We start from the raw sequence: 25,793 nt of genomic DNA on the forward strand, positions 1-25,793 counted from the left end.
TGGTGTGCACAAATATTAAAGCCTGAGCATAACTAACTGGAGTAGTAAGAATTTAGCTGTGTTGTGGCTTCACAAGACTTTTTGCGATGACAGCAATAAGCTTTTAAGCTGCATAATTAATCATGGATTTTAGGTTCTATGCAACAGTGGATCATCTTGTTAAGAATGCTGGGATTGCTGCTCCGTCTTTGCTCTTCGAAGATTGAAAAGAAGTCATTAATTGGGCTCCTATAATTGTATGTATCATCAGTAAAATCCAATGTTACCATAGAACCATGAATATTTCTAATTGTTTTGTCTTTGAAGCCGTCTCCTTGATCTCGTCAAGCAAAGCCTTTATCTACGTGTCTAGCCATTTTTCCACTTCAAAACAAGGCCTTTTTCTGATGTGAACTTGGGGGTGATGGTTTTTTCCTTCGACTGTCTTTGCTTGATTAAAGAGCTGCTCACCTCCTTTGTGTGTGTAGATTTTTATGAATGTTTGTTTGTTTTTATATTTTAAAAGTATTATAAAAAAATTAAAAATTTTATATTTTATTTGATTTAAATTAATATTTTTTATATTTTTATTTTATTTTCACGTGTTAATATTAAAAATAAATTTTAAAAAATAAAAATATATTATTTTCATATATTTTTAAGTAAAAAATATGATAAAAAATCTTCACTATTGTAATACTAAAAAAATTCCAAGTAAAAATGACAGTTATAAAAAATTATAAATGTTATGGCAAACACACTGCAATAAAAATTATTGTGCCTACTCTCATATTTCTTTGGGGATTCATTGTTATATAGTCCCCACTCTCGTTTTCCAACATTTATGGAGCTGGCTAATTAATTAAACTGCAATGGAGTGTGGTGTATTAATGGCCCGTGATTGGATTCTCTACTGGATCACTTCTTAGGCTTATATTCTTTGGGCTAGGCCCAATGTTGAATGCACATTTTTTCTTATACAAAGGAAAAATGAACCGAATTAACTAAAAGAGCCGGGAGATCTGGAAATATATCCCTTCTGCGGTGCCACGTGGCAGAGACCCATTGCCTCTCCCAATTTCATGAGGCCATGCCAGCAAATCAACTGATACTCGAAGTTGCCAAGACAGAAACAGAGACAGCGAAAGAGAGTTGGAGATAATCAAGCAGTAGAACTGCAAACCAAGAATGGCGGGAATAGCTACTTGTGCTTTAACTCTCTCCTCAAGAAGGTAATATAAATTGTTCTCACTTTTTTTTAGCACTTTTTTCTACTATGCAAATCCACAGCCTTTTTATTTATAATTTCTTTAAGAATAGGCAGCATGCATGCTAATATGGTTCACTTTTCCAATAAAAGTTTTCAAAAAGAAGATGTTTTGGTTTGAAAGCTTAAGATTAAGAAGTTTATTGTTGAATTCTAGATGTTGCCTTGATGTGTAGAACATTACAAAACAATCCCAACCTTTCTTATGTTTCACTACTCCTATTTCCCACTTTGGTTTTGAAGATTCATGGGATTTTGGAAAAACATTGATTAATCCAAAGTTTTTTTTTTTTTTGTCCTCCTCCTTTGGGTTTCCGAGTTTCAACACTATTGCAGCCCAACTATTCAAATGATCATGTCGCTCTTGGAGACTAAATATAGAGGAAGACTAATAGTCTGTCTGTTTATAGTATATTTTTCTCAAGAGCCGAAGGAGATTTTGGACCTTTTCTTGTATTTTGTAGCTACAAAAAAATTGCCTGAAATAAGTGAATGCACGAGTAGATGAAAAAAAAATTATTCGACATTTATAGAAGTGAAATAGATAATTATGAACACGGGAATAAGGGATTGTGGGTGTGATTTCAGTAATTTCGGGACATCTTGGTTGGAATTTGACACTCATCATAGAAGAACCATCCGGGGAAAACCAAAACGTTGGAGAAATTTTGGAATTAGAGCAGAAGTGAATTTTGTGAATCCAGATGAAGCAAAGAAACTTGTAACGGATGAGGGATATGCTGTGCTTGACGTACGAGACAAAACTCAATATGAACGAGCTCATATAAAATCATGCTATCATGTTCCTCTTTTTATCGAGAACCAAGACAATGACTTTGGTAAAACCTCTTCCTTTGTAGTTTCCATTGCTGATTTATGTTCTTGTTTGTTCATTCCCTTAGAATAATTTTCTGCAGGTACAATAATAAAAAGAACTGTGCACAACAATTTCTCCGGTTTGTTCTTCGGCTTGCCATTTACTAAGCTCAATGATAAATTTGTGGACTCTGTGCAGAGTCAGCTTTCACCTCAAAGTAAACTGTTAATTGTATGTCAGGAAGGATTAAGGTCAGTTATTGTTCTGCCACTGATGGCATGACCAAATAACGCAGAAGTATTTTTCAATTGGTATTTGCTCTAGGAATTTTGCTGTGCATATTTTTATAGTACCAGTTTGAGGGTCCTTGAATTAAGAGATTCAGAGAAGCCGCAATTGTGTTTCGTTTGGAGTTCTGTTATTTGGTGTCCCTTTTTATGATATAGATTTTCGTGGAATGCAGCAGTGTAGATAAATAGAAAGGTGTAAATTCTATCAAGGAGTTTAATTCGGTGATATGTCAAGAATATATGTCTTTAATATATAGATTGTTTATATGTTAAGAGCCCAGAAATGTTTTAGAGTGAACTTAATTTCTTAGAAAGTCTGGAAGATGAAGTTCAAGATTCCATACCACAGTTAGGTCTCCTGTAGTTCAAAATCTTCAAGCAAAACCATTGATAGCACAGGTGAGGAGATGTTTGATTGAAGTTGCTCTAGAAGAGGGGCATTCGATAAGAAATTAGTAACGGGGAATAGAGAGATGACAAAATGTTTTCCTGGTTACCTATCTTGGGGTCTGAAGATCCATCATGGCGTAGAAATTAGTTTTTACTCATAATTTTATCTCTCCTTGTGCTTCCTAAGTTCTTATCCAATCATTTTCTATTGAGAGATAGTATCGCGGTTTTCCAGTGTAACTTGCAGCACCATATCTCCTCTCTTATCACTTAAGTTTTTCATGGTTTCACTGTTCTGAACTTGCCTTGCCTGGAAACTATATGACACGACTCAGTTTCCTTTTAATGTCAAGGTCTACTGCTGCAGCCAACAAATTAGAGGCAGCTGGTTTCAAGAATGTAGCATGTGTGACATCAGGGCTTCAATCTGTAAAACCAGGTTAAAACTCTGGTGCCAACCCTTCTTTGTCAAGCAAAGCAGTTGTAATGTATGCAAAGCAAGGGAAACGAGGGTTTTATTTTTCTTTTTGTTCAGGAACATTTGATTCTGAAGGTTCTACTGAGTTGCAAGATGCTGGCAAAGCTGGTTTGATCACAATTCAAGGCAAGATCTCAGCAGTACTTGGAACTGTACTTATCTGTAAGTCCAACAACTTGTAGAGCTTACATGATGATGTTGTTGAGCCCTTACAGCAATTCCTCCTTTCTGACTATCTAATGCGTATAGGTGCATATCTGTTCATCACCTTCTTCCCAGAGCAAGCAGAAAAGCTGCTTCAACTAGCCCCGTCGAGCTAGTTAGCTAGTCCTTTTGATAATCTCAAGTTTTGCAAGTGTAAACGGTGACATGATCCAGGGAATGTAGGTGCTCAATTCCAGCAGCACAATATCCTAATGAACAAGAGAGAGAAGTTAAGGACGTTGATTCAGGTCGGTGGTCATGTAAATTTTTTTAAGATTAAGCACATCGGAAATTAAGAACCAACAATGAATTTCCAAACCTCGCGGATTCGTTCGTCTACCATTCATGAACAGCTTTGATATGAAAATTAGAACGCTGGACAGTCTTCACAAATTACAGATTGTTCTTTATTATTTGAAAAGGAAAAATAATTGTGATGTAGAATGTTTTTAAAAGTGTTTTTTAATATATATATATAACATGCTACATCAAAACCATTGAAAAAACACTTAAAGCATTAATTTGATATTTTTTCAAAAAAAATATTAAATAGACATGTTATAACAAAAAACAAGCACATTAAAAATTAAGAAGGGCAGAGTAAAATGCATACTCTAACAAATCATCTATAAATTGAAGATCATTAAATCCATCAAAAACTATTGTACATTTCCTACTTCTGCCCAGTGAAAAACATACCACGCAGTAAAAATGTATAGCTGAGAACCAGAACAAAATTGAAGGCATGCTTTCACTTTCTATGAAAGTTACAATTTTTAACCCGCCAATGTTGCCATATCAACAGTGTCCAAGATCCCGTCTCTTACTCAGCAGCAAACACAAGACCCTCGTACCAAGAAATAACTCTGATTTCATATTTCATTTAACATCGCAGTCCATTTACCAAAAACAAATTACTTAATATTTTTTAGTGTTTTTTTATTATATTGAGATATTCATGTTAAAAAAAAAATTATTTTCATATTTTTTTCAAGTAAAAATCACTCTGCAAAATAACTTCTGACAGTACATATATTAGAACCAACTAAGCATGATTGTGAACCTAAATCAACAACTATTACAGTCAAATTTCCTTTCCAAAAATTATTACAATTAGATTAGCATAGACAGCGCATTTTAGGCACCAATGTTACCGGATAAATGTCCACTGCAAAGAATCAAAGCGCACAGGGTTGATTCTCTGATACCTCTATCTACTACCAAATAAGGATAGATGTCCACTCCGAATTATCAAAGTAAATAGGGTTGATTCTCTGCTGCCTCTGTCTACGATACCATTGAAACAGAAACAACACGAAAAAGCTTCCAAAACCATCCTTGATTGCACCCGAAGTCATCCTCGATGGCACCACATAATCATCCATCATTTGACATCAATCGCCTTGTAGGCAGTAAAGCTGTCTGACATTTCCTGAAGCTGTAGCATAATAAAGCGATGACAACTCAATATTTTACAATTGTTAGCAGAAACATCTTATAGGTTTGTTTTACTATACACACAGTTTCACATTCAATAACATACAGTAACAAATGCAGAGTTGCTAAGTATTGTTAGGTTTATAATCTATAAAGGATGAAGTGAGTACAGACAAGTATTGTTAGGTCTGGGACAAGCACTTCCCCACTTAAACCCAGGATGAGATACTTCCAATTCTACTTTTCAAACCTTTTGATGAAATTTCACATAAACCTAATTTGAACTTCAATAACATCATAATCTTATCCTAGATCCCTCGAACAGCGGATATTCCATTCAGCAAACAAACTTGATTGAAAAGTAGACCCCATGATCAAAGCTAATACATTTCCTCAAAAACTAATAAACCGTGTAAGCTATAACACTATGAATACTGAAAAATAATATTCTATTATGTTTTATGATCAGTATCAATGAACACGGATATGCAAATGATTAGAATATCTTTGCATCATGTTACAAAGACTGTTAGCATAGATGTGTAAAAAATCATATTCATGAATAAAACTAAATGAAGGAAACAAGATGCTTATATACTTGCATACACCTACACATATTTGTGTGTGTGTGCGCGGGCGTGTGTCTCCATCTATCTGTACGTGTAGGTCTATTCGTATATGTCAACTTTTGATTTCAGAATATTTTACACATATTTGTGTGTGTGCGCGCGCGCGTGTCTCCATCTATCTATACGACTATACGTGTAGGTCTATTTGTATATGTCAACTTTTGATTTCAGAATATTTGAGAAGTTTATGATGGTTGAATCAAACATCTACATTTCTAGCATATTACTATATTAATGAGGAAATAACAAGAACTAAGGTAATTATTACCATATAACCAGTCTTTAAATAACAGGTGGAGTGCACTTGACAATTCTCGCTTTTGATTTTCTTCAAGAGGAGCTTCCCTCAATAATTTCTTTGTCTCTGCCAAATTCTTTTGCTGGAAAAGATAAAGAGGCGTTACACATAATCGAACACCAAAAACTAGCAATTTTAATATGCTGGCAAGGGAACTCATGGACTATAAGCAGCTCTAAAAAAAATAAAATTGTATAGCTCTCCTATCATCTTATTATAAATGATTCTCCAGGAAAGATCATCTTGTTATAATCAGTTTGAGTGCTAGTCCACGTACATTTCTCTGCTGAGATGCCATGTAAGCCTCGGGTAATTGAAATGGATTGTCTTTGGTTGACCCTGGAGATTCAGCTCCAAACCAATTGGGAATCTGTTAAATCAGGACGGGGAAAATGCATGTGAATGTTTTCAAAAGTAAAATTAACCCAAAAAGAAACATGAAATTCCATGTGATGGATGTTCAAAAAGGAAGAGAAAGTGACCCCAGTCAATAATACCCAACCTCCATCCCCAAAAACCCAAGGGGCAAAAAAAAAGAAAGAAAAAGAAAAGAAGTACAGGTAACAACATAGAATGCAAAAGAAGTAAAAACAATAAATGATAATTTCAAATAATCTGGAAATCAAACTTCACATACTTGCAGAAGATCAAATTAAAAAATGTGAGATTCAACAGAAAATAAATAGTGAAATCAACAAAGGTGTTTAAACAAACAAACACACCAATTTTCAGTAAATTAAAAAGAGAATGTATAAATTATACCAGAAAGTTCGTGAATTGGTCAGGGTCTACCCGCGCAGCTGGTTCAGCTTGAAAATCAGAGACACCAGCAGGGTGGGATAATGAATCATGGGGATCAACCACTCCCAAGGCCAAAGTTTCATCCCATCTGTTGATGGTTGCGTCAATGCCTGCATCAGCCATGTGCTCCTCCAACTCTGAATAAAATGTATTATACGGTGCCACCTAATTAAAATTTAACAGAATGCTTATAGTGTCAATCTTCATTAGTACTTGAAAAATATAAGGCAGAAAGGATGTTCAATTATAGCCAACGAACTGCTTAATAGGATGCAAAAGTACAGAGCAAACTGCTTAATAGGATGCAAAAGTACAGAGGTTTCATTTTTTTCAATAAACAAATCACATCATAGCAGTACGCATGTGTTCAAGAGTACGGTTAAAGAGTTCAGCTTGTGCACATCTCCCTTTTGCAGGCCCACATCTAGCAATAACCAATACAATAATATACCAGCAAATTGCAAAAGGCTCCAGAACTAAATTAATTTAATCACCAAACTTAAAAAGAATCTAGAAAACCACATTGAGGTCCAATCATGAGTAAATTTTCTTTATATTCAAAACCAGACATGAGAGGTATGTGGACACTTGCATCACCAAGAAACTTCTCTCCTCTGTAAGTCTGTAATTTACAACGCAGAATATTATAACAGCCATGACAGCTAACAGTTTACGGCACAAAAAGAGGATGGTCAAAAGCTCACCTGTAGCTTATGGTTATCACCAACAATTAGTGGTCGTTGATTTACCCCAAGAAAGAACACACATTCACGACAATTGGCAATGCAGACTCGTTTAGCTGCTGTAATAACATGAACTCGCTCACAATGTTCAATCCTTACAGCCTGTAAAAGACATTGAAAGACAAACACATCATCATTTTTGTACCTAGAAATAACCCATAACCCTCAACATGAGTTGATGAAGGCACACGCTACAAGGCTAATCACTCACCAAGAGTAATGGCTACTAGGAAAAGATACAGCAGTTGAAGGAATGTGGAAAGGTACACTCTCCATATAGAATATTGACAACTACAGATTCCTTGTTAAATATTATTCACATAAATATCAAGTGGTACATCAACACATGAAGAGTTAATAAGAACTACAGATGCTAAACGCAATAGATGATAATGCCATACACACTTGCACATACACTCATAGACAGCAATGTGGTGAAAAATCAATTGTTAAGAAATTTATACCATTCGATTTCTCATTTAACAAAGGAGGTACATTTGGTCACTAAACCGCAAGAGAAAGATTTCCAGCAGATATGAACACTAGGTGACTGAAACAGTCAGTACTCACAAAAACCAAGTGTTTGTTACTACCTTGCCAACAGCTCCAAGGACTATAGTAGCATCAGAGCATCCATAAATGGTAGCATATCTCAAAGGTGCTAAGATGTAAAGGATGGAATCATGGCAATTCAGAACCTGCAAACACACAACAGTGTCAAAATGGCCAAAAAACAATACAAACTTGAAGCATAAAAATTTTAAACTATGCTGCATGGACAAAGCAAGCAAAGAAATGTTCACCAAAACAATGGTCAAGGAAGGGCTCTTTTCTCTTCATGAGATCGTAACACATGATAGCATATCAACATTGTATGGTGCAAATTGGTTCAGACAACACATAAATCTCAGAGAAGCCAGGCATATCCATGACCAAACTTCATAAGCAAATTCATAAAGTCAAATCCCATCAGCATTACAAGCTAATCTAAGTTTTAATGACGCGATTTGCATGTTAACATACCAAGGATTAAACCTGCCATGCATTTTAAGGGAAAAATACATGCTTTTAAGTCAAGCAGAATTGTATTGAACTAGGCTCAAAAATCCACCACATATCCTTAACAATCCCTGTTAGAAGCAATAGCTTCAAATTGAGAAATGATAAGTTCACAAAAATGCTATCTGGTTATTTTCATGAAGGAACAGAGATGGGACGATGAATATCCATTACAATGCTAACCTTTACAGAAGAAGAACCTTTAAGATCTGATGCTTGCTTTACAAATGATGACTTGGAGATCCCCTCGATAAAACATGAACCCCTAGCACTAGGTGGGGTCTTGATAGAACTTGTACAGGCATCAGTCATGGCTACATCAGAATCAGATGAATTGGCTGGCCCATTTTCTTTTGCAGAAATTCTTTCAGTAATATGTTCCAAAGCAGATGCTATATTCTGTGAAATCCAGTCATGGACTTGTGTAGCAGGAGCAGGAACGGCAGGCATGTCTGGATCTGAATTGGCAAAAAATGGGGCAGCTTGGCTTAAGGTAACTACTTCAGATCCTTTGTCACCAAATTGAAGAAGAAATCCAAGGTGCTCGAATCCTTCCATAGACAAAACCTAATAAAGCGCAGTTAAAGTAGCAAATTAAAACCAGATGAAAAAGAAACCAACAAGCAGAAAACAAATTATGAAGACACCAAGAGATCCAAGCATTAATATGTGTCAATAAAATTTCACAACTTTGCCTTAAAACATTTACCAAATCATATTTATTCTGGAAATCTACTTTCATGAGGAGAAAGTTATAATGCCTAGAGCATGCGTGCAAAACATATAAATGTTCCTATTTAACCAACTACTGAGAAATATTTTTACAAACCAGAGACTCTTCTCCTTCTCCTTCCCCTTCCCCTTCTCCTTCCATAGGCTCTCCCAAAAGAGAGAGAATGTTAGCCATGTGCTACCTTCCACAGGCTCTGCCAAAAGAGAGAGAATGTTAGCCATGTGCTTTTGCAGGTAGGACAACTGATGAGCCTCTTCATCTGCCTGCGATGGCATAAACCGGCGGTTGTTGCTACGCACAAGCTGCAATCAAAGAAACAACAATTAAAAATCAACATAAACAAGATACAATCAAAATTTAAACACCAATTTCAGATTTTGGTTGAAGTAGACTAAATTAGATTCATGCAAACAAAACAAAATTTAATCCATACAATTTGGAGATTTTTCAAACTAGGATTGGTTTGCAGCATTCTAAACATCAAAGGCATTAGCAAAAGTTGACGAATCTAAGATTGCAAACTATTAGAGAACCTATCCCAAATCGAATAAATAAACAATAGATGATTAATATATAAAGCTGAGAATGCCACAAGGCTTGAGTCTTTTGGATGGAACTCAAACTCAACTATCTAATTTAGTACAAATAAACACATGGCCCCAACAACATATAAAGTCTAGTCAACCCACCATAAAAAGCGAATACTAAGAGCATTTGTTAACCGTATAGTTCTACAGAATGAGGCTGTATACCAGATAGTGTACAAAACCTATCATCTAATCTCTCAAACCAGAAATTCAAAAAACAAGATCATTTTTTGTAGAATCCGAGATAAAAGGGTCAAGAATGGAATCAACATAAATTCATAACTTGTTACATGAACCCGTGGCAGTAAGTGAGGTCCGGACTGTATCCTACACAAAATTTTAAAAACACATTCTTGATTGCAATGATCATTATGATATGAAACGCATTAACCCTTCCTAAATGTTATCACATTATATAATTGAAAAAGATTTCCATCCAATTGTTCATAGACACGACAATTATACTCCTAATAAACATAATAATCTTAAAAAACACCAGCATTTATAAAATTAACCAAATCAATCCCTCTAATTTCAAAAACAATACCTGAAGCGGCGATAAAGCCGACAGGTAACCATCAAAAGCTGAAGTCGACGGCCAAACATCAGCAACAGAAGCGGCATCTTTATGCGTTCTCGGCAACAATTTCTTGTAAGACTGAATGTATAGAAACAATATCAGATCACGCAAATCGGCACCAGCCGAATCAACCTCATCGGACCGGGCTTTTACAAGCGGGTCGGAATCAGAGTGCAGAACCGAAGCGAGCGTGTCGAGAATCAGCCTCGCGTGGTCGGTGGAGATCTGGAGAGAGTCAGCGAGTAAGGAAGAGTTGACTCGGTTGTGAGTAGAGAGCTGTTGTTTGAGCTGTATTAGGGTTGGGGTCGGGTCAGGGAAGATTAGTTTGGGGATTGGTAAGAGTCCGTGCTCGAATGGCTCCCGGCGTGGGTGGATTAGGGAGCTTGGATTCGGGTTTGGAGTTGGAGTTGGAGCAGGAGCAGGAGCAGGATTTGTATTCGGGTCGGGCGTTGACGTTGTCTCTGTTGTCATGGTTTTCAAGAGAGTTAGAGAGAGAGAGAGAGAGAGAGAGATTAGTACCTTCTGTGTGTTTGGAGATCTTTGAGTAACGATGGATGGTGGTCCTGTGAGGGAAAGAAGGAGAGTGAGGGTTGCGGTTCAGTGCGGGTACATGCATGAGGAAAAGCTGCGTGGCGAGATTTTATTTGATCAATCTGACGCTAAGACAATCAGATTGTGACATGTCTAAGAGTTGTTATTTATTTAGTCTTTATTGAGCATTTAGTTTTTTCAGAATTTTTTTTTATTAGTGACTCTTTTTAAATTGTTATAATAAATAAAAGTGGCCATTTTTTTATGCAATGGAAAAGTTTTATCAGTGACTCCTTTTAAATTGCTGAAGATAAAAAGGTTATAACGAGTTACCAATTTCTAAGCCATCTTTTGACTATGGAGCTATTGTCTCTAGCACTTCCCATAAATTATTTGGACCCAAATCCAGGCCAGTCCTGTGATGTTAGACCTAAAACTAAAGCCTCGGGTCTGACAACATCAAGGATCTCTAGCTGGCTATGGTTCCATGCCCATAGAGGCTCCAGAGCCTTTGCGCACATCCATGGGTTTTTAGAACTTCTGGGTCAAGTCCAAGTGAGAACTTATGATCGGTTTGTGACTTCTAGGCCTAACCATACCCACCAACGAGACTATACAATACGTGCCTTAAATACGCTCAATTTCATATTAATGCTTTTTTACATCCCTCTATTTTTTTTAAGAGATTCCTTCACTATTTTTTATCTTAATATCATTTATATATGTTATTTTTTATTAATAACATTAAAAAATTTCACATGACATGTACATTTTAGTCCTTTTATTTTTTTAAAAAATCAATTTGGTCCCTGTGTCTTATATTTCTTAAAAAAATAAAATATGATATATTATTTTTTTCTTATTTATTTTAAAAAATAATTTCCCTTCTTTTAACCTGAAAAAATTGAGTCAAAAAAAGTAAAAAAAATTAAAAAATTATAAGAATATATAATATTACAGGAATGAATTATATCTCAAATTAATATATCAGTCTCAAAACTTTATAATAACTTTGTTTCATTGCATTCAATTTAATTTTTTATCATGATTCATATTATTACAATTTATTGAATTTTTATTTTTTATAATATGATGTATCTATAATTAATTTTTTGACAAGGTCTATAATTTAACATGTAAGAACTTGACTGAGAGATAATGTCAAGAGCTAGATTATATTTGCTGTAAAATACAACGAGAAAAAAATCAATTAAGACTTTTTTTGAAGGAAAAAACTAAGATATATGAACTAGGGTAAAAACAATTAAAAAGATTAGGGATCAAAATGTATATCAACAAAGATTTTATGTTATGGAAATATAACACATGTTAATTCTGAACGATATCAGTGCATCAGTTGATAAAAATGATACAATGAAAATGAAAATACAATATACAAATATGATATTAAAATAATAATAAAATAGATGGCAATGCATGTGTGGGCTTGCGAGCACTATAAAACAATAAAATGAACATGGCCCGCGGTGACCAGTTAACATCTCAGCAATAGACCAATGACCTGCAGACATAGGTCAAGTTCTTGCTAAGGTCACTATTCGATATCAAATTAACATGGAAAAAAGAAAAGAAAACTCATGAAAAAGACTCTGTAACAAAGATCGTCAATTATTGAATTATTGATAAGGAGAGAGAAGATTGTCAATTATTGAATTATTGATAAGGAGAGAGAAGATTGTCAATTATTGAATTATTGATAAGGAGAGAGAAGATTGTCAATTATTGAATTATTGATAAGGAGAGAGAAGATTGTCAATTATTGAATTATTGATAAGGAGAGAGATGATTGTCAATTATCGATATGGAGAGAGTTAAATTATTTTTTAGGTTAACCTGGATATTTACATCAGTTATCGTATATTATAATTAATTCTACGAGTTTTAAAATTAATAATTATATAAGTTTTTAATAATTATCATATAAACAATTAAAAACAACGATCATCATGTAAGCAACTAAAAACTCGAATATAAAATTATAAATAGAGCAAATCTCCATTTAGATGGTCGGAAAGGTCAATTATTGACAGGGAAAGAAATTAATGGAATAATTTAGGAATGTTTATTTTTGTATTTTAAAGGTATTTAAAAAAATATTTTTTTTTATTAATTTTAAATTGATATATTTTTATTTTATTTTAATATATTAATATTAATTGGTTGTTGAGCACACCACGCCTTTGTATCTGCCTTCCATTACAGATATGTCTCGACAAAATATGGTGGTTTCTGTGAGTCAATCATGGAAAGGGCATCATCGTCGAGTATTTTTAACGCCACTTTCCATGCAAGTCTCCATCTATCTCACTGCATTTTGAAGTTTTTGGTGCCGGGAGTGTCAGAGGATAAGCGGACCGACTGCGTTCGTGATTTTTTACTCCGCGTACAAAACTTTACTCCTGTAATATTGTTAATATTTTTTTTATCTTAAGATATTGTTTATTTTAAATTAATTTTTTATATATATTTTTTTAAATTATTTTGATGTGCTAATATTAAAATTAATTTTTTAAAAAAATATTACTCTAATATATTTTTAAATAAAAACCATTTTAAAAACAACCATTATTATAAAATCATGCAGCTACCGGAAAAAAAAACATATACTGTTTTCTTTGTTTTGCATTGGATTAAGTTTCATTGCTTTTTAATAAGTTTTAACGTTTTTTTTTAATCTTTTTTTGTCTTAGAGTTTCGGGAGAGTTTTTTACAGCTCACAGGAATTTATCTTGTTCTAGTTTATTTTCATATATTAAAAATTAATCTAAGTCTGATCCTATAAAATATTATTATTTATGTTAAATACTTTATCTTTGGTCAATTTCATAATAAATGTAGGATTTTTTTTATAAATTATTTTTTCTTTAAATTTTTTTACTTTCTTTTCCATAAAATTATTTGGATGTTATGCATAAGAATGAATATTTGATAGGTTCAATTTATTTATTGTTGATTTTTTAATCATATTATTCATTTAATTAAGTTTATTAAACACAGTTAATTATTTAAATCTCAATGTTTTGCTCATCATTTTTTTTTACGTTAGAAAGTAAGTGGCCGGAACCCTGCTGCGTGGCGGGGACCCCCATTCCCGTTAGCAGCCAGGGTGCAACGGGATCCCGCCAAGAAACCAGCCGAGCCAGGGTGCAACTGGATCCCGCCAAGAAACCAGCCGAACTAACAACGTCCTCTCAGCAGTATAAAATACCTAGCTCACAGATCTAAGAAAACACACCAGGCAAAACTCCAAAACCATGGCTCCGCTGTAGGGAAGCTTTAATTTGTCTTGCGTTCTTGCAAAGCCAACTGTACTCTCTGTACCATCATCCCCTGTGACAAATGGACATTTTAGAGAGATGCTCTTGCTTGTAATGCCGGCTGCGGTGATCCTTCGAGCAACGGAATCTCTCTCTTGGTGAGCATGAAAGACACCTGTGAATAAAAAGCACAAGCCAACCACTGCATTACTCGTCCTTTTGCCCTCGTACGGCTTTAATATATTGCTAACACCTTCAACCGCACGTGTTTACCATGAAACCTACCTCAATGAAGGACACGTAAACCCTGGACATTCTTTGAAATTACAGTGCTGTACTGTGACCTTAGAACACACGTCGGGGATGTCTGTATCTTACTTCAGACGCAAGTTAACTTTTGAAAATACCTTTTTTTTTGTTCCATGATTAGAACACAGTATTTCACATTTAATATTAAAAACTAATATAAATAACAACTTGGAATTTTATTAAACAATTTGAGTTTCTGAATTTAACATGTTGTCTAGCAATTAACTCTCTAAATTTTTTTGATAAATAAAATAAATTCAGGCTACACATGTATTTTTAATAATCTCGATTTTTTCTTACATTGAAAAACCACAACGTAGGAGCAGGGCAACAATCTAGTGCTGTTGCTATAGCATTATAAAACCGACACCTATCATTATCTTAAAATCGAGTCCAAGATTATTTGACTGAGACCTTGTCGAAACGTAATGGAAGTAGATGTATTGTCGTTTTCTAACACTTAAAATTGTTTTTTTAATTTTTATCACCGAGCCAAGCCTCCCTGGACAAGTTAAAAAACCCAATTAAAAAAAGGCCCAAGTCCACGCAATTACTTGTAATCCTAACTCTAATCCACGCTTAACGAACTAACACTAAAAATACCAAAAGAAAGCCGCACCCTCCCGAAATATCATTTTCACCACCTCAACCAACATGAAAAGAATCCAATGACAAAACAGAAAAGACTCTTTGCCTACCAGGTTTCCATGCCGCTACTATCAGATTCACCCACCAAAAAAAAACACACCACAACGCTCCTAAGAAGAACGGTCACTACACGCGCGAGCCCCTACCGCTGTTATTTACACGCCCCCCCTCTCTGTTCGCAAACAGAGACAAGGCAACAGAGAGCCGAAACGAGAGAGAGGGCAAAAGAGAGAGAGAGAGTATGTTCTGTGTGTATTCTCGCAGATTCATTAAAGAGAAAAAGCAAATACTCCTGCTAAAATTAAAACTAAAATAAAATAAAACAAAAGGCAAAAGCACTATTGAGACTCCTCCGCTCTCTCTAGAGTTATCTTCTCTTCTTCATTCTTATCTCTTCCCGGTTTATGTAGATGAGGGAGCGCTAGGGATCTTTTTCTAGATCTTCTTCCTCATGTTTTTCGAGGTATGCTAGGAGCAATCCTTTTTTTCGCATTTTAGTTTCTTACAATTTTTTATTTTATTTTGCTCTGGTTTATGTTGTTAGCCTGGTTTTCAAAGTTGTAGTGGTAAAAAAAAAATAAAATTCCGTGACCTACTTTGCTTATTCATTACTTTTATTTTCTGTGAAAATAAGATAAAAAAGTGAAGGACAGCCTGAAAAATCTTAACTCTATTCAAGCTGTGTTAGAACCCATTTTCTTCTTGTTAACTTTCTGAGAAACCAAACAAGAGTTTTTGAGTGTGCTTTTTTATTAAGTTGATGAAAAGGAATTTTTTTTTAAAAAAATCAGTGATAGTAAACGGTTTATTTTCTTGGATATTTCTACATTTTCTGAGCAACCAAGCGAAAAAAGAAAGTTTACGGTGCAGTTTGTGAGGTTTTTTTTTTAAAAAAATTTGAATCAATATATCATTTGATGTTTTGAATTATAATTTTGCCGTGTCTTTTTTTTTTTTTGTTGACAGTGTTCGGTTTCAGATCTGAAGATTTAAGGATTTTTTTGTAAGTAACAGTCATTTAAAGGATCCGATGAAATATTAAAGATCATTGTGTAGTTTTTCCTTATACTTGTGTAATATGTCGTTTTGAGTTCTGTGTTTCAATTTTCTTTTGGTATTCTGTTTCATATTTATCTGTTAAGGTTATTGTTGGTTCTTTGAATGTTTGGATTTTTGTTTTCTTTCCTAATATGAAGTCTCCTTGACTATTTAAATTACTCTTAGTTTGGTAATTAGTAACGGCTGATTGCAATATTTTATTCCTATATTTCAGGGTTTTCGAATTGAAAGACTTAGAAATCAAAGCTTGTTTTGATTTTGGTTCCTTAGAAGACAAGCTCCTAAACTTCAACTTCAAAAGGACTATTGGGGTTGTTTTTTCGGGTGTCTCTTGATTGAGCCAACATGATGCAGAAGCCACCGCAGGATGATTTTCTATTGAAAGAGACCTATCCCCATCTTGGAGGGGGAAAGATCACTGGTGACAAGCTTACGAGCACCTATGATCTCGTGGAGCAGATGCACTATCTTTATGTCCGGGTCGTTAAGGCCAAGGACTTGCCTGCGAAGGATGTTACAGGTAGTTGTGATCCTTACGTGGAAGTTAGACTTGGAAACTATAAGGGCACCACTCGGCATTTTGAGAAGAAGTCGAACCCGGAGTGGAACCAGGTGTTTGCATTTTCAAAGGAGCGGATTCAGGCATCGATGCTTGAGGTTACTGTTAAGGATAAGGATCTCGTGAAGGATGATTTTATTGGCCGGGTTTTATTTGATATGAATGAGATACCAAAGCGTGTCCCTCCTGATAGTCCTCTGGCACCACAGTGGTATCGGTTGGAGGATAGGAAAGGAGATAAATCTAGGGGGGAATTGATGCTAGCGGTATGGATGGGAACACAGGCTGATGAAGCTTTTCCAGAAGCATGGCATTCAGATGCTGCTACTATTAGTGGAACAGATAGTCTTGCTAATATTCGGTCCAAGGTATATCTCTCCCCGAAATTATGGTATTTGAGGGTCAATGTGATTGAAGCACAGGACCTGGTACCGAGTGATAAAGGCAGGTATCCAGAAGTATATGTTAAAGCTATCCTGGGAAATCAAGTCCTGAGAACAAGAGTTTCTCCTAGCAGGAGTATTAATCCTATGTGGAATGAGGACCTTATGTTTGTCGCATCAGAACCTTTTGAGGAGCCCTTGATTTTGAGTGTGGAAGATAGAATTGCGCCCAACAAGGATGAAGTGTTGGGGAGATGCCCAATTTCAATGCACTATGTAGACAGAAGGTTGGACCATAAACCTGTGAACACTAGGTGGTTTAATCTGGAGAAACATGTTGTTGTAGAAGGGGAAAAGAAGAAAGAAATAAAGTTTGCCAGCAGGATTCACATGAGGATCTGCTTGGAGGGTGGTTATCATGTTCTGGATGAATCAACACACTATAGTAGTGATCTTCGTCCGACAGCTAAACAGCTGTGGAAGCACAGCATAGGGGTACTTGAATTGGGTATTCTCAATGCTCAGGGATTGATGCCCATGAAGGCAAAGGATGGTCGGGGAACAACTGATGCATACTGTGTGGCAAAATATGGACAGAAGTGGGTTCGTACCAGAACCATCATTGACAGTTTCACGCCCAAGTGGAACGAGCAATATACTTGGGAGGTTTTCGATCCCTGTACTGTCATAACAATTGGGGTCTTTGATAATTGTCATTTGCATGGAGGGGACAAGCCTGGTGGGTCAAGGGATTCAAGGATTGGAAAGGTACGAATCCGTCTTTCCACACTTGAAACTGAAAGGGTTTACACACACTCCTATCCACTGTTGGTCCTGCATCGTAATGGTGTCAAAAAGATGGGTGAAATTCAGTTGGCAGTTCGTTTTACATGCTCATCGTTGCTCAATATGATGCACATGTACTCACATCCTTTGCTGCCAAAGATGCACTATATCCATCCACTGACTGTCAGCCAGCTAGAGAGCTTGAGGCATCAGGCCACTATGATTGTGTCAGCAAGGCTGAGCCGGTCAGAGCCACCATTAAGAAAGGAGATTGTTGAATATATGCTGGATGTGGGGTCTCACATGTGGAGTATGAGAAGAAGTAAAGCCAACTTTTTCAGAATCATGAACGTTTTCGGTGGGCTAATTGCTATGGGGAAATGGTTTGATCAGATATGCAATTGGAAAAACTCAATCACCACGGTGCTGATTCACATTTTGTTTATAATCCTAGTCCTCTATCCAGAACTTATCTTGCCCACAATCTTCCTGTATCTCTTCCTGATTGGTGTCTGGTATTATAGATTGAGGCCAAGGCATCCTCCTCACATGGACACTCGTCTCTCTCATGCGGAGTCTGCTCATCCCGATGAATTGGATGAGGAATTTGACACGTTCCCAACTTCACAGACAGCTGATATTGTTAGGATGAGATATGATCGTTTGAGAAGTATTGCAGGGAGGATTCAGACTGTTGTTGGTGATTTAGCTACTCAAGGGGAGAGGCTGCAATCTTTACTGAGCTGGCGAGACCCAAGGGCCACAGCTCTGTTTGTGCTTTTTTGTCTGATTGCTGCCATTGTTCTATATGTTACTCCTTTCCAAGTTGTGGCACTTCTCATTGGATTGTATGTGCTGAGACATCCCAGGTTCCGCCACAAACTTCCTTCAGTTCCACTCAATTTCTTCCGGCGGTTGCCAGCAAGAACCGATTCCATGCTGTGAGCAAAGCCAGTTTTATCTGCAATTGCATTTTGCATCTGATCTTGTCAAGTCAGAGAAGAAGATGGTGGTTCTGGCACATCGTGTAGCCTTCCTCTGAAGGTTGTAGGTTTTGTGGATTTGCGGGTTATTTAAAGATATTTAATAGTATTTCTGTTTCAACTTTCGAGATTTATGGTAATCAATCCATCTTCATTTGTAATTTTGTAGGTTTTGGTTGGAATTTAACCTTTGGTGAACCTTCTAGTAGATCGTGTCCACTGGGATTTCTGATCTCAACCTTGTTATATTCCTGCAATGGAATGGCTTCTTTTTCCTTTGTCATTTTTTACTAAAACACAGCCTATTTCACCTGTCCTGCTCTCTTCTTTTTTCCACTAAAAAAGAACTGCCCGTTTAGATTATATTAATGCGCACCAACTTGTTCTTTTCTATATTGTAATGTTCTCTAGCTTGTTAGGTGTCCTATCATTCCCAGGACGTCCTGTATGGCCAGCGAGAAAAATTAATATCCACTTCCTGCCTTCCTGTCTAACTTGAGCAGACTTTGTTCATGTTAATCTGTGTTTATTTTACTTGATAAATTATTCAAAGGTACGTGGAAAGACAAAGATTGCCTTAGTAATTATTGTGTTTTTCTATTAAACTAAAGCATATTATAAATGCTATTACTGAGCAAAGACTAGATCTACATGTGCATTCTGTTTTCTATTATATTTTAGATTTGCCTAAATATTCTGTATCTAAGCTGTGTGTTGTGACACTTACCAGGATGTGGTGAAGAAGCAGCGGTTTAATGATATATTGAATAAATATTTTGCAGTCCACAGTAGATTGGTTGTAGCGGCTTCTATAGCGGGGTGTTGTAGCATTATTTGACTGTGTTACGAAATATTGAATATGTTCATCCATTGATTCTTACAATTTTTTATGCAGCGGTATTGAGTTAATGGATACTTTTAAAAATATTTATTTGTTTAGAAATGTGTTGAAATAATATATTTTATATTTTTTAAATTTTATGTTTGATGTTTCCATGTTAAAATGGAATGAAAAATTAAAAAAAAAAACTTTTCTTCTTCTTATTACTATTTTTTTCTTCTTCTTATTATTATTTTTTTATCCTTCACAGCTGTTATCAAGTTCTCTTCCTCTAGTGGTTTGTGTGTGGGGGCGAGAAAAGAGAAGCAGAAATGACAATGATCCGGTTTGAATAAATAGATTTTTCTTAGATAGTTATTTTATTTGATTAGTAATTAATATAATATAAATATTATAAAAAACATCTAAATTGAATTCGAAATGTTGTCCATTATGCATACATCGAAGCAGTCCTGTTGTTAATTTGTCTCTAATTTCAAAATGGGCTAATTTTGAAGCCCCGCCGCAACTCGGCCGAAAACCAGATAGGAGAAGATGGCTAGATGGGTAAGCCATGGCGACAAATCTCACTAAGGTTAAGTTTTATATTTTTACTCTATGCTCATGTCTACGTAAAATATCACCAAGGGATCTTTTTTTTTTGATTTCTTTTTTTTTTTTTCTTTTTTTTTTTAATAATTTCACGCAATGGATGGAACAACGCATGGGATCTGACTCACCAAATAAAAATGGAATAGATAAACAACAGACAAGGATATGCTAGAAAATGAAAGTTCCGAGTTGGTTTTAAGAGGGCATGAACTTATTGTTGTGCGATAATAAATATATACTATGGTCCTGAATAGGATAAGCTGTCCATCGTGATTCGATCGTGCCCTACAGACATTATTGCTATTATTATTATTAGGCTTTCGAGAGAAAGCTATGGTTCAAGAGATGGACCGAAACATGGTAAGGCAGGTTGACTCCCTGGCTCACTCCATTAGGGACCATGCTTGCAATTGACAAGGTGGTGATATTCTTTAATGAAGAGTAAGGCACCATCTTTATTATCTCGGTGCCCCATGACGGGAGCACATCATGCCGCTTCGAGACCCAGGAATCCAGATAAACTAGACATGGGGAAAACGAGTTTCTAACTCATGGAGGAGTGCTCTTATTAATAATGTGCCAGGGTTACCGTCCAAAAATAAAATTTAAGATTTTTGACTTTCATCATGCAAATGTTCATGTTGATTTAATTTTTGTTGTGGGTGGAATTTGAACGAGAATCTATGCATTACTTGGTGTCCCATTCTACCGAGAAAAGAAGAAGAGAGGGACAGTTTTGTTGATCTTCATGTGTGTGTGTGTGTGTATAATCTCGCATCTAAATTATGAATTGTAAGTCACAAAATCCAAAAAAAAACAAGAACCCAAATTAAGTTATTAAACTCAATTTTATGATATAGTCTTGGAATTAGGTTATTGATTATACAAGTTAATCAAAATTAATTTAATCAATAAAAAAATATCGTTTTGAATAACTTCTTAAACTAGTTCAACACCAAATTAATTTTTTTTTAAACTATGGAATTGACCTATTGGGGTCCCAGGCCGACAAGCACCGTGATGGAATTAGGCCTAGCGGAGATGTTAAGGTGTAATCCAGGCTTGTAATAAATTGGATGGACCAATGCACAGTGGATCGTACATTAGACCTGTGATGATTTTGTATTTTTTATTTAGAAAATCTGAATCTCAGGCCCAGCTTCCGTTGTCCTGAAATAATATTGGAAACTGTTGGTTTTATGAATGTTGACTGTTGACTCATGTAATTCATGTGTAATAATATTTCCAAATGTTAGAGGAAGCAACGAGTACTTGAATACTTTCGTTCACACATAGAACTAGGTAACATGTCTGTAAAACTACAAACCCATCAGCCCCCTTGGCGTTTCTCAACGAATGGCTTGTCGTTTCCCACCATCATCATTTGCAGAGCCTGACGAAAGAGTTGAGTGGTCAATCCCACGTTTTGATTTCCACTCCTACTTTAGAGCTGATATTTGATTTCTCTAGTTGAACATATTTGAAGATTGCTTATGGAACCCAAAATGAGATTCTTAACTTTTTAATTTAACCTGTGCTAGAATGAAATGTTTTCTTTCCATTAATATAAATAAAGAACAATTATAAAGAAATTGGTGCAGTATTAGGTCACTAAAAATATATCATCCAATAATTGAATTTATTTGAATCTAAAAACAATTACAGCAACTTAAGATTTTAAAAATATATTATTAAGATGTATGAATCACTAAATACTTAACTCGAAATAAACTTGATTTAACTGTATAAAAATTAAAAAGATCTTTTAAAACCATTTTATATTTGTAACAATTATAATAATGTGTATCAATATCTAAATATGATAAAATTGTTCCATAGATTGTCAATATATACAGATAAAATTATTTTATTAATATAAATCAATGAAATTATTTCGGGATTCAATAAAAAAAATATTACATTGTTAGTATTATTATAATTTATTAATAATTAATTTTTTAAAAAAAACTTCCATTTATTTTTTCCAATATTTTGTTAGCGGGTGACATCATCATAGCCATCATGAGAGGAGCTTGAATAGCCCCACATGATTGATGTTTTCATAAAAAGTATCAGTAATGATGTGTGCTCACATGTACATAATAAGCCCCTGAAAAGTATAATCCCACTAGAATGCACACATGGTGTATTTTGATTTTTTAGAAGACATCTCTTGGGAAGATAGATGCCTTTCGTGCTTAAAATCAACTAATCCCCTCGTCTCCTGTCATTTGTGAGATTAGTGACATGATTACATATTTAAAATAATATTTTTAATTTTTATAAAAGTTCAAAAAATATGTTATTTTGAATATTGTTTTTAAAAAATCAAATTGTATTTTAACTAGATTAATCAGCCTATAAAATTATTTATTGAGTTAACCACGTGAAATAAAATCATTTTTAGATTGATTTTTCTAAAACCTAATCTAGTTGGCTAGTTATAGGCTGACCCTCCTCGTAAGCTTTTATATATATATATATAAAAGCCTCCAGCGTCATCTCATATCCTTAACGATTAATTATTTTGGTTGCCGCGTTAAATATTTAAGATGTTAACTAGTGGAGTAAAGATTTCAATTTAATTTATTATGTTTGTTTTTCGTGTAGTGGGCTTCAAATTATACAAGGATATGCACCTTTCTTGCTTTATGCCACCCATACTTGCCTATATATTCATAAAGAGTTGATAGATTGTTTTTACTATAAATTCAGGGGACATGGTAATAGCAATTGATCTACGTGCATTCCCTTAACAATGTCGAGTCGTGTTCTAACTGTCAATCCAAAATATAAAGGCAAGATTGTGCAATCAAATCTGGCAATAACATCCAATGTATTGCATGCGGCCATGCTTATATTTCAATAAAAGCAAAAGCTAGCTAGCGAGTAAATCTGCAATACCACTCTTCAGGAGGAGGTTGTCATTTCTAACTTTCTGTTTGAAGAATTAATTGATTGAGTAATTATCATTAATTTTGGCTGTAATAGTTATGTTTTATTTCATATGGGGATTCTTTATTTTTTTTGGGTAGTGTGTTGGGTTTTATTGAAAGTAATTATTTAATTAGCACTTGTTAGGCTTACCATTTTAATTTATTTTTTTGTTAGGCTTACCATTTTAATTTATTTTTTTTTTCTTTTGAATCTCTCTCTCGTGTGAAACGAGTTTCATATGAAGGTGCACGTACAAAAGCAAGGCATTAGGTTTGAAAAGGAGACAACATAAACTCAGCTATCGTTCTTGTGGGCAAGAATTCAGACAGTAGAAATTAAGGAAAATAAGACTAGGAGGGAGCTGGTGTGCATGCACAGAATTCATTGGTGTGTGAAACCTTTGAAAAATGGCTTAATAATTTGTTTCTATTGTCCTTTTCAATAAAATTCAATTCATCTTTTGCTAGTTTTAATTTCAAGTGAAGCCAAGTCAAAGAAGACTAAATACAAGGTAGAAATAGAATTAATCACGCTATTAATTTGAATGCCTTGTCAACAGGGATATCAATTTACAATTTAAAGAGATGAAAAAAAGAAGAAGAAAATAATCTGAAGTAAACCATCAACCTGTATATATATTTGCCTGTTGGATCAACAATTTGGCTATGGATAATTATACACAGCTGCCCTCCTGCATGGCCAAGGAGCAGGAAGGAAGTGGGCGTCTGGGTTAAATGAAAACATGGAAGTTTGCGATCAGGCCATAACAGAGAAAAACCCCATTCAATGTGGTTGCCAGCTAAAACAGATAACCCTAGGAAAGAGTTCCCCCTCCTGTGCAATCTATGCTATATTTAGAAACTGTAAAAGGACCCCACATGAAATTTTGGACTTTCATGATGGCTTTGGGAATTATTAAGGTCTATAATGGTCCCCCTCCCTCAAATATTGCAAAAAAAAAAACCAGTGCTATAGATAGCAAATCTTTATCCCCACCATCCCATTTATCAAGAAATTCAATGAACTTCGATCTCTTAACTACAAAGATGCTTCATGAGATTCTCAACCAAAGCCTTCTACTATTTTCGGCTGACAAAGCCCTGTGTTCCGTACAAGACATAAATGGCGTTGGATGTGTCCACCTTATCAATGGTGCCCATTCCCATCCCTTCAAGATAAGAAGATACATCCCCTTCAAGTTTTGATCTCTTACTTGGAAGTTTCAAAGTGCGTAGCACAACACGATTTTCCTTTTATGTTAAAGAGACGCTCGCCTGATTAACGTGGCTTTGAATGGCAGGTCTTAACTGGCTTAATCAACAGAGCTTCAGGGGACATGATCTTAGAGAAAAGTAAATCTTACGTTACACAAAAGGCATAATTTTACTTCCAAGGGGAGATTTATACACATTCTTCAAGAAAAATACATGGATGAGGGTGATCTTGAACAAATTATAAACTTTGGAAGGCCATATATAGCCCCTGCTAGCGGTTCTCTGAATCCATAATTGATATACTATAGTTGACAATGAGCTTTTTCGTGAAATAGTGTTGAATTCCTAGGCGATACACTGAAAACAATGATAGCGAAATTGTGCTTTGTAACATCAAAGTGTATCCAGCACTGTTACGCAATCCCGATAAAAACATATACCCTTTAAGGGAAGCAAAATTAGGCACACAATATAGCATTGGGTATGGTACTGTTAAGCAACCCGAGTCATTTAGAAGAGTCAAACCCTAATTTAAGCAGGAATTAAAGCATAAACAAATAGTACAGGGGGGAAGTGGCAACCCTCGCCACCCCTTCTCCCCCTGAATTTGTCAAGAGTCTGCTGCAAACTTCAAGGGATAATTAAATTGACTTATGATCTCCTAACCTAATTAACCGCAACAATTTCCAAGCCTACAGCAAGTATATATATACATTGGCTTAGCTAACACTTCATATTCTAGCTTGTACACCTTCAAGTTAGTTGACCAAAGGCTTAATTTAAAAAAGTCAACCCAAAAATAATGCAATGGGTTTTATATATTGGATGGTTCAAATTAATGAGGAAAAAACTTTTCAATGCAGAGAAGATGCAATGAATGTGATGCTGTTGGTCCTCAATCATTATCATCATAATAAGGAAATCACAATTTATTTCTAGAATAATTATATCGAAATCATCTATTTCTCAGAAAACAATTTGTTAAATGATAATTAAATTTAATTTAAACACACAGCACATTCAAAACATTTTCCAAATAAATTAAACTGCATTTCCCACGCCTTCTTTCCCACAAGAAGAAGAAACTGAACATATATATAATCTTTTTTTTTTCGGGTAGAAGATGAAGATGACTTTTTATATTGACTAGACTGAAACACAAAGCTCATGAAACAACAACAACGTTATTAGAGCCTAAGCCTTTCAGTAATGAAAAGTCTTATTGCATGCTGATGCATTTCCTAGCAAGCTCCGTGCATGATAAAGTCAAATTATTCCCCATACAAAATGCATATGGCTGGCTAGCTCCAGCTTAAAAAAAAACGGTATGCATATTAATAATTGCAACAAGATGATTTTTGAACGACGAGTAAAGAAGGGAG

General features: G+C 35.1%; 3 protein-coding genes across 8 annotated transcripts; 2 read left to right on the forward strand and 1 right to left on the reverse strand.

Annotated features, from left to right (window-relative positions):
- The first annotated feature begins 991 nt into the window (after nt 1–991).
- LOC105122703 (Rhodanese/Cell cycle control phosphatase superfamily protein) lies at nt 992–3,818 on the forward strand. The gene is made up of 6 exons (XM_011021964.1): nt 992–1,211; nt 1,835–2,085; nt 2,164–2,314; nt 3,097–3,182; nt 3,279–3,383; nt 3,471–3,818. Exons 1-6 carry the CDS (start codon nt 1,168–1,170, stop codon nt 3,539–3,541), a joined length of 708 nt encoding a protein of 235 aa, XP_011020266.1. The 5' UTR covers nt 992–1,167; the 3' UTR covers nt 3,542–3,818.
- A 640-nt stretch (nt 3,819–4,458) lies between these two features.
- LOC105122704 (TBCC domain-containing protein 1) lies at nt 4,459–10,913 on the reverse strand. Of its 3 annotated transcripts, none has more exons than XM_011021967.1 (10): nt 10,260–10,913; nt 9,307–9,427; nt 9,222–9,247; nt 8,576–8,959; nt 7,927–8,031; nt 7,295–7,435; nt 6,552–6,755; nt 6,067–6,159; nt 5,760–5,871; nt 4,459–4,863 (listed from the first exon to the last, which is right to left on the reverse strand). In XM_011021967.1, exons 1-10 carry the CDS (start codon nt 10,761–10,763, stop codon nt 4,820–4,822), a joined length of 1,734 nt encoding a protein of 577 aa, XP_011020269.1. In that variant the 5' UTR covers nt 10,764–10,913; the 3' UTR covers nt 4,459–4,819. The 3 variants fall into 3 exon arrangements, with proteins under 3 accessions (XP_011020269.1, XP_011020268.1, XP_011020267.1); XM_011021966.1 differs by having other exon boundaries at nt 9,222–9,253; XM_011021965.1 differs by having other exon boundaries at nt 9,222–9,259; nt 10,260–10,912.
- A 4,352-nt stretch (nt 10,914–15,265) lies between these two features.
- On the forward strand, nt 15,266–20,026 carry LOC105122705 (multiple C2 and transmembrane domain-containing protein 1-like). Of its 4 annotated transcripts, none has more exons than XR_841737.1 (4): nt 15,266–15,521; nt 16,025–16,061; nt 16,332–18,889; nt 19,920–20,026. XR_841737.1 is itself a non-coding variant. In XM_011021968.1 (3 exons), exon 3 carries the CDS (start codon nt 16,463–16,465, stop codon nt 18,788–18,790), a length of 2,328 nt encoding a protein of 775 aa, XP_011020270.1. In that variant the 5' UTR covers nt 15,266–15,521; nt 16,025–16,061; nt 16,332–16,462; the 3' UTR covers nt 18,791–19,146. The 4 variants fall into 4 exon arrangements, 2 of the variants coding, with proteins under 2 accessions (XP_011020270.1, XP_011020271.1); XR_841736.1 differs by lacking the exon at nt 19,920–20,026 and adding an exon at nt 18,998–19,146; XM_011021968.1 differs by lacking the exon at nt 19,920–20,026 and having other exon boundaries at nt 16,332–19,146.
- Nucleotides 20,027–25,793: the final 5,767 nt, after the last annotated feature.

This window comes from Populus euphratica, unplaced genomic scaffold, assembly GCF_000495115.2.
Source record: "Populus euphratica unplaced genomic scaffold, PopEup_1.0 scaffold20.1, whole genome shotgun sequence".
NCBI classification, from domain to species: domain Eukaryota; kingdom Viridiplantae; phylum Streptophyta; class Magnoliopsida; order Malpighiales; family Salicaceae; genus Populus; species Populus euphratica.

Excerpts from the sequence above, each read along its gene's own strand:
- LOC105122705 (XM_011021968.1), top strand. The coding sequence starts at position 16,463 with ATGATGCAGAAGCCACCGCAGGATGATTTTCTATTGAAAGAGACCTAT.
- LOC105122704 (XM_011021965.1), bottom strand. The coding sequence starts at position 10,763 with ATGACAACAGAGACAACGTCAACGCCCGACCCGAATACAAATCCTGCT. Across the intron at positions 6,756-7,294 it reads GTGATAACCATAAGCTACAG|GTGGCACCGTATAATACATT; the intron begins GTGAGCTTTTGA and ends AATTTTAATTAG. Across the intron at positions 4,864-5,759 it reads ATTTAAAGACTGGTTATATG|CTTCAGGAAATGTCAGACAG; the intron begins GTAATAATTACC and ends ATTATGCTACAG.
- LOC105122703 (XM_011021964.1), top strand. The coding sequence starts at position 1,168 with ATGGCGGGAATAGCTACTTGTGCTTTAACTCTCTCCTCAAGAAG. Across the intron at positions 2,315-3,096 it reads GTATGTCAGGAAGGATTAAG|GTCTACTGCTGCAGCCAACA; the intron begins GTCAGTTATTGT and ends TTTAATGTCAAG. Across the intron at positions 3,183-3,278 it reads GCTTCAATCTGTAAAACCAG|GAACATTTGATTCTGAAGGT; the intron begins GTTAAAACTCTG and ends CTTTTTGTTCAG.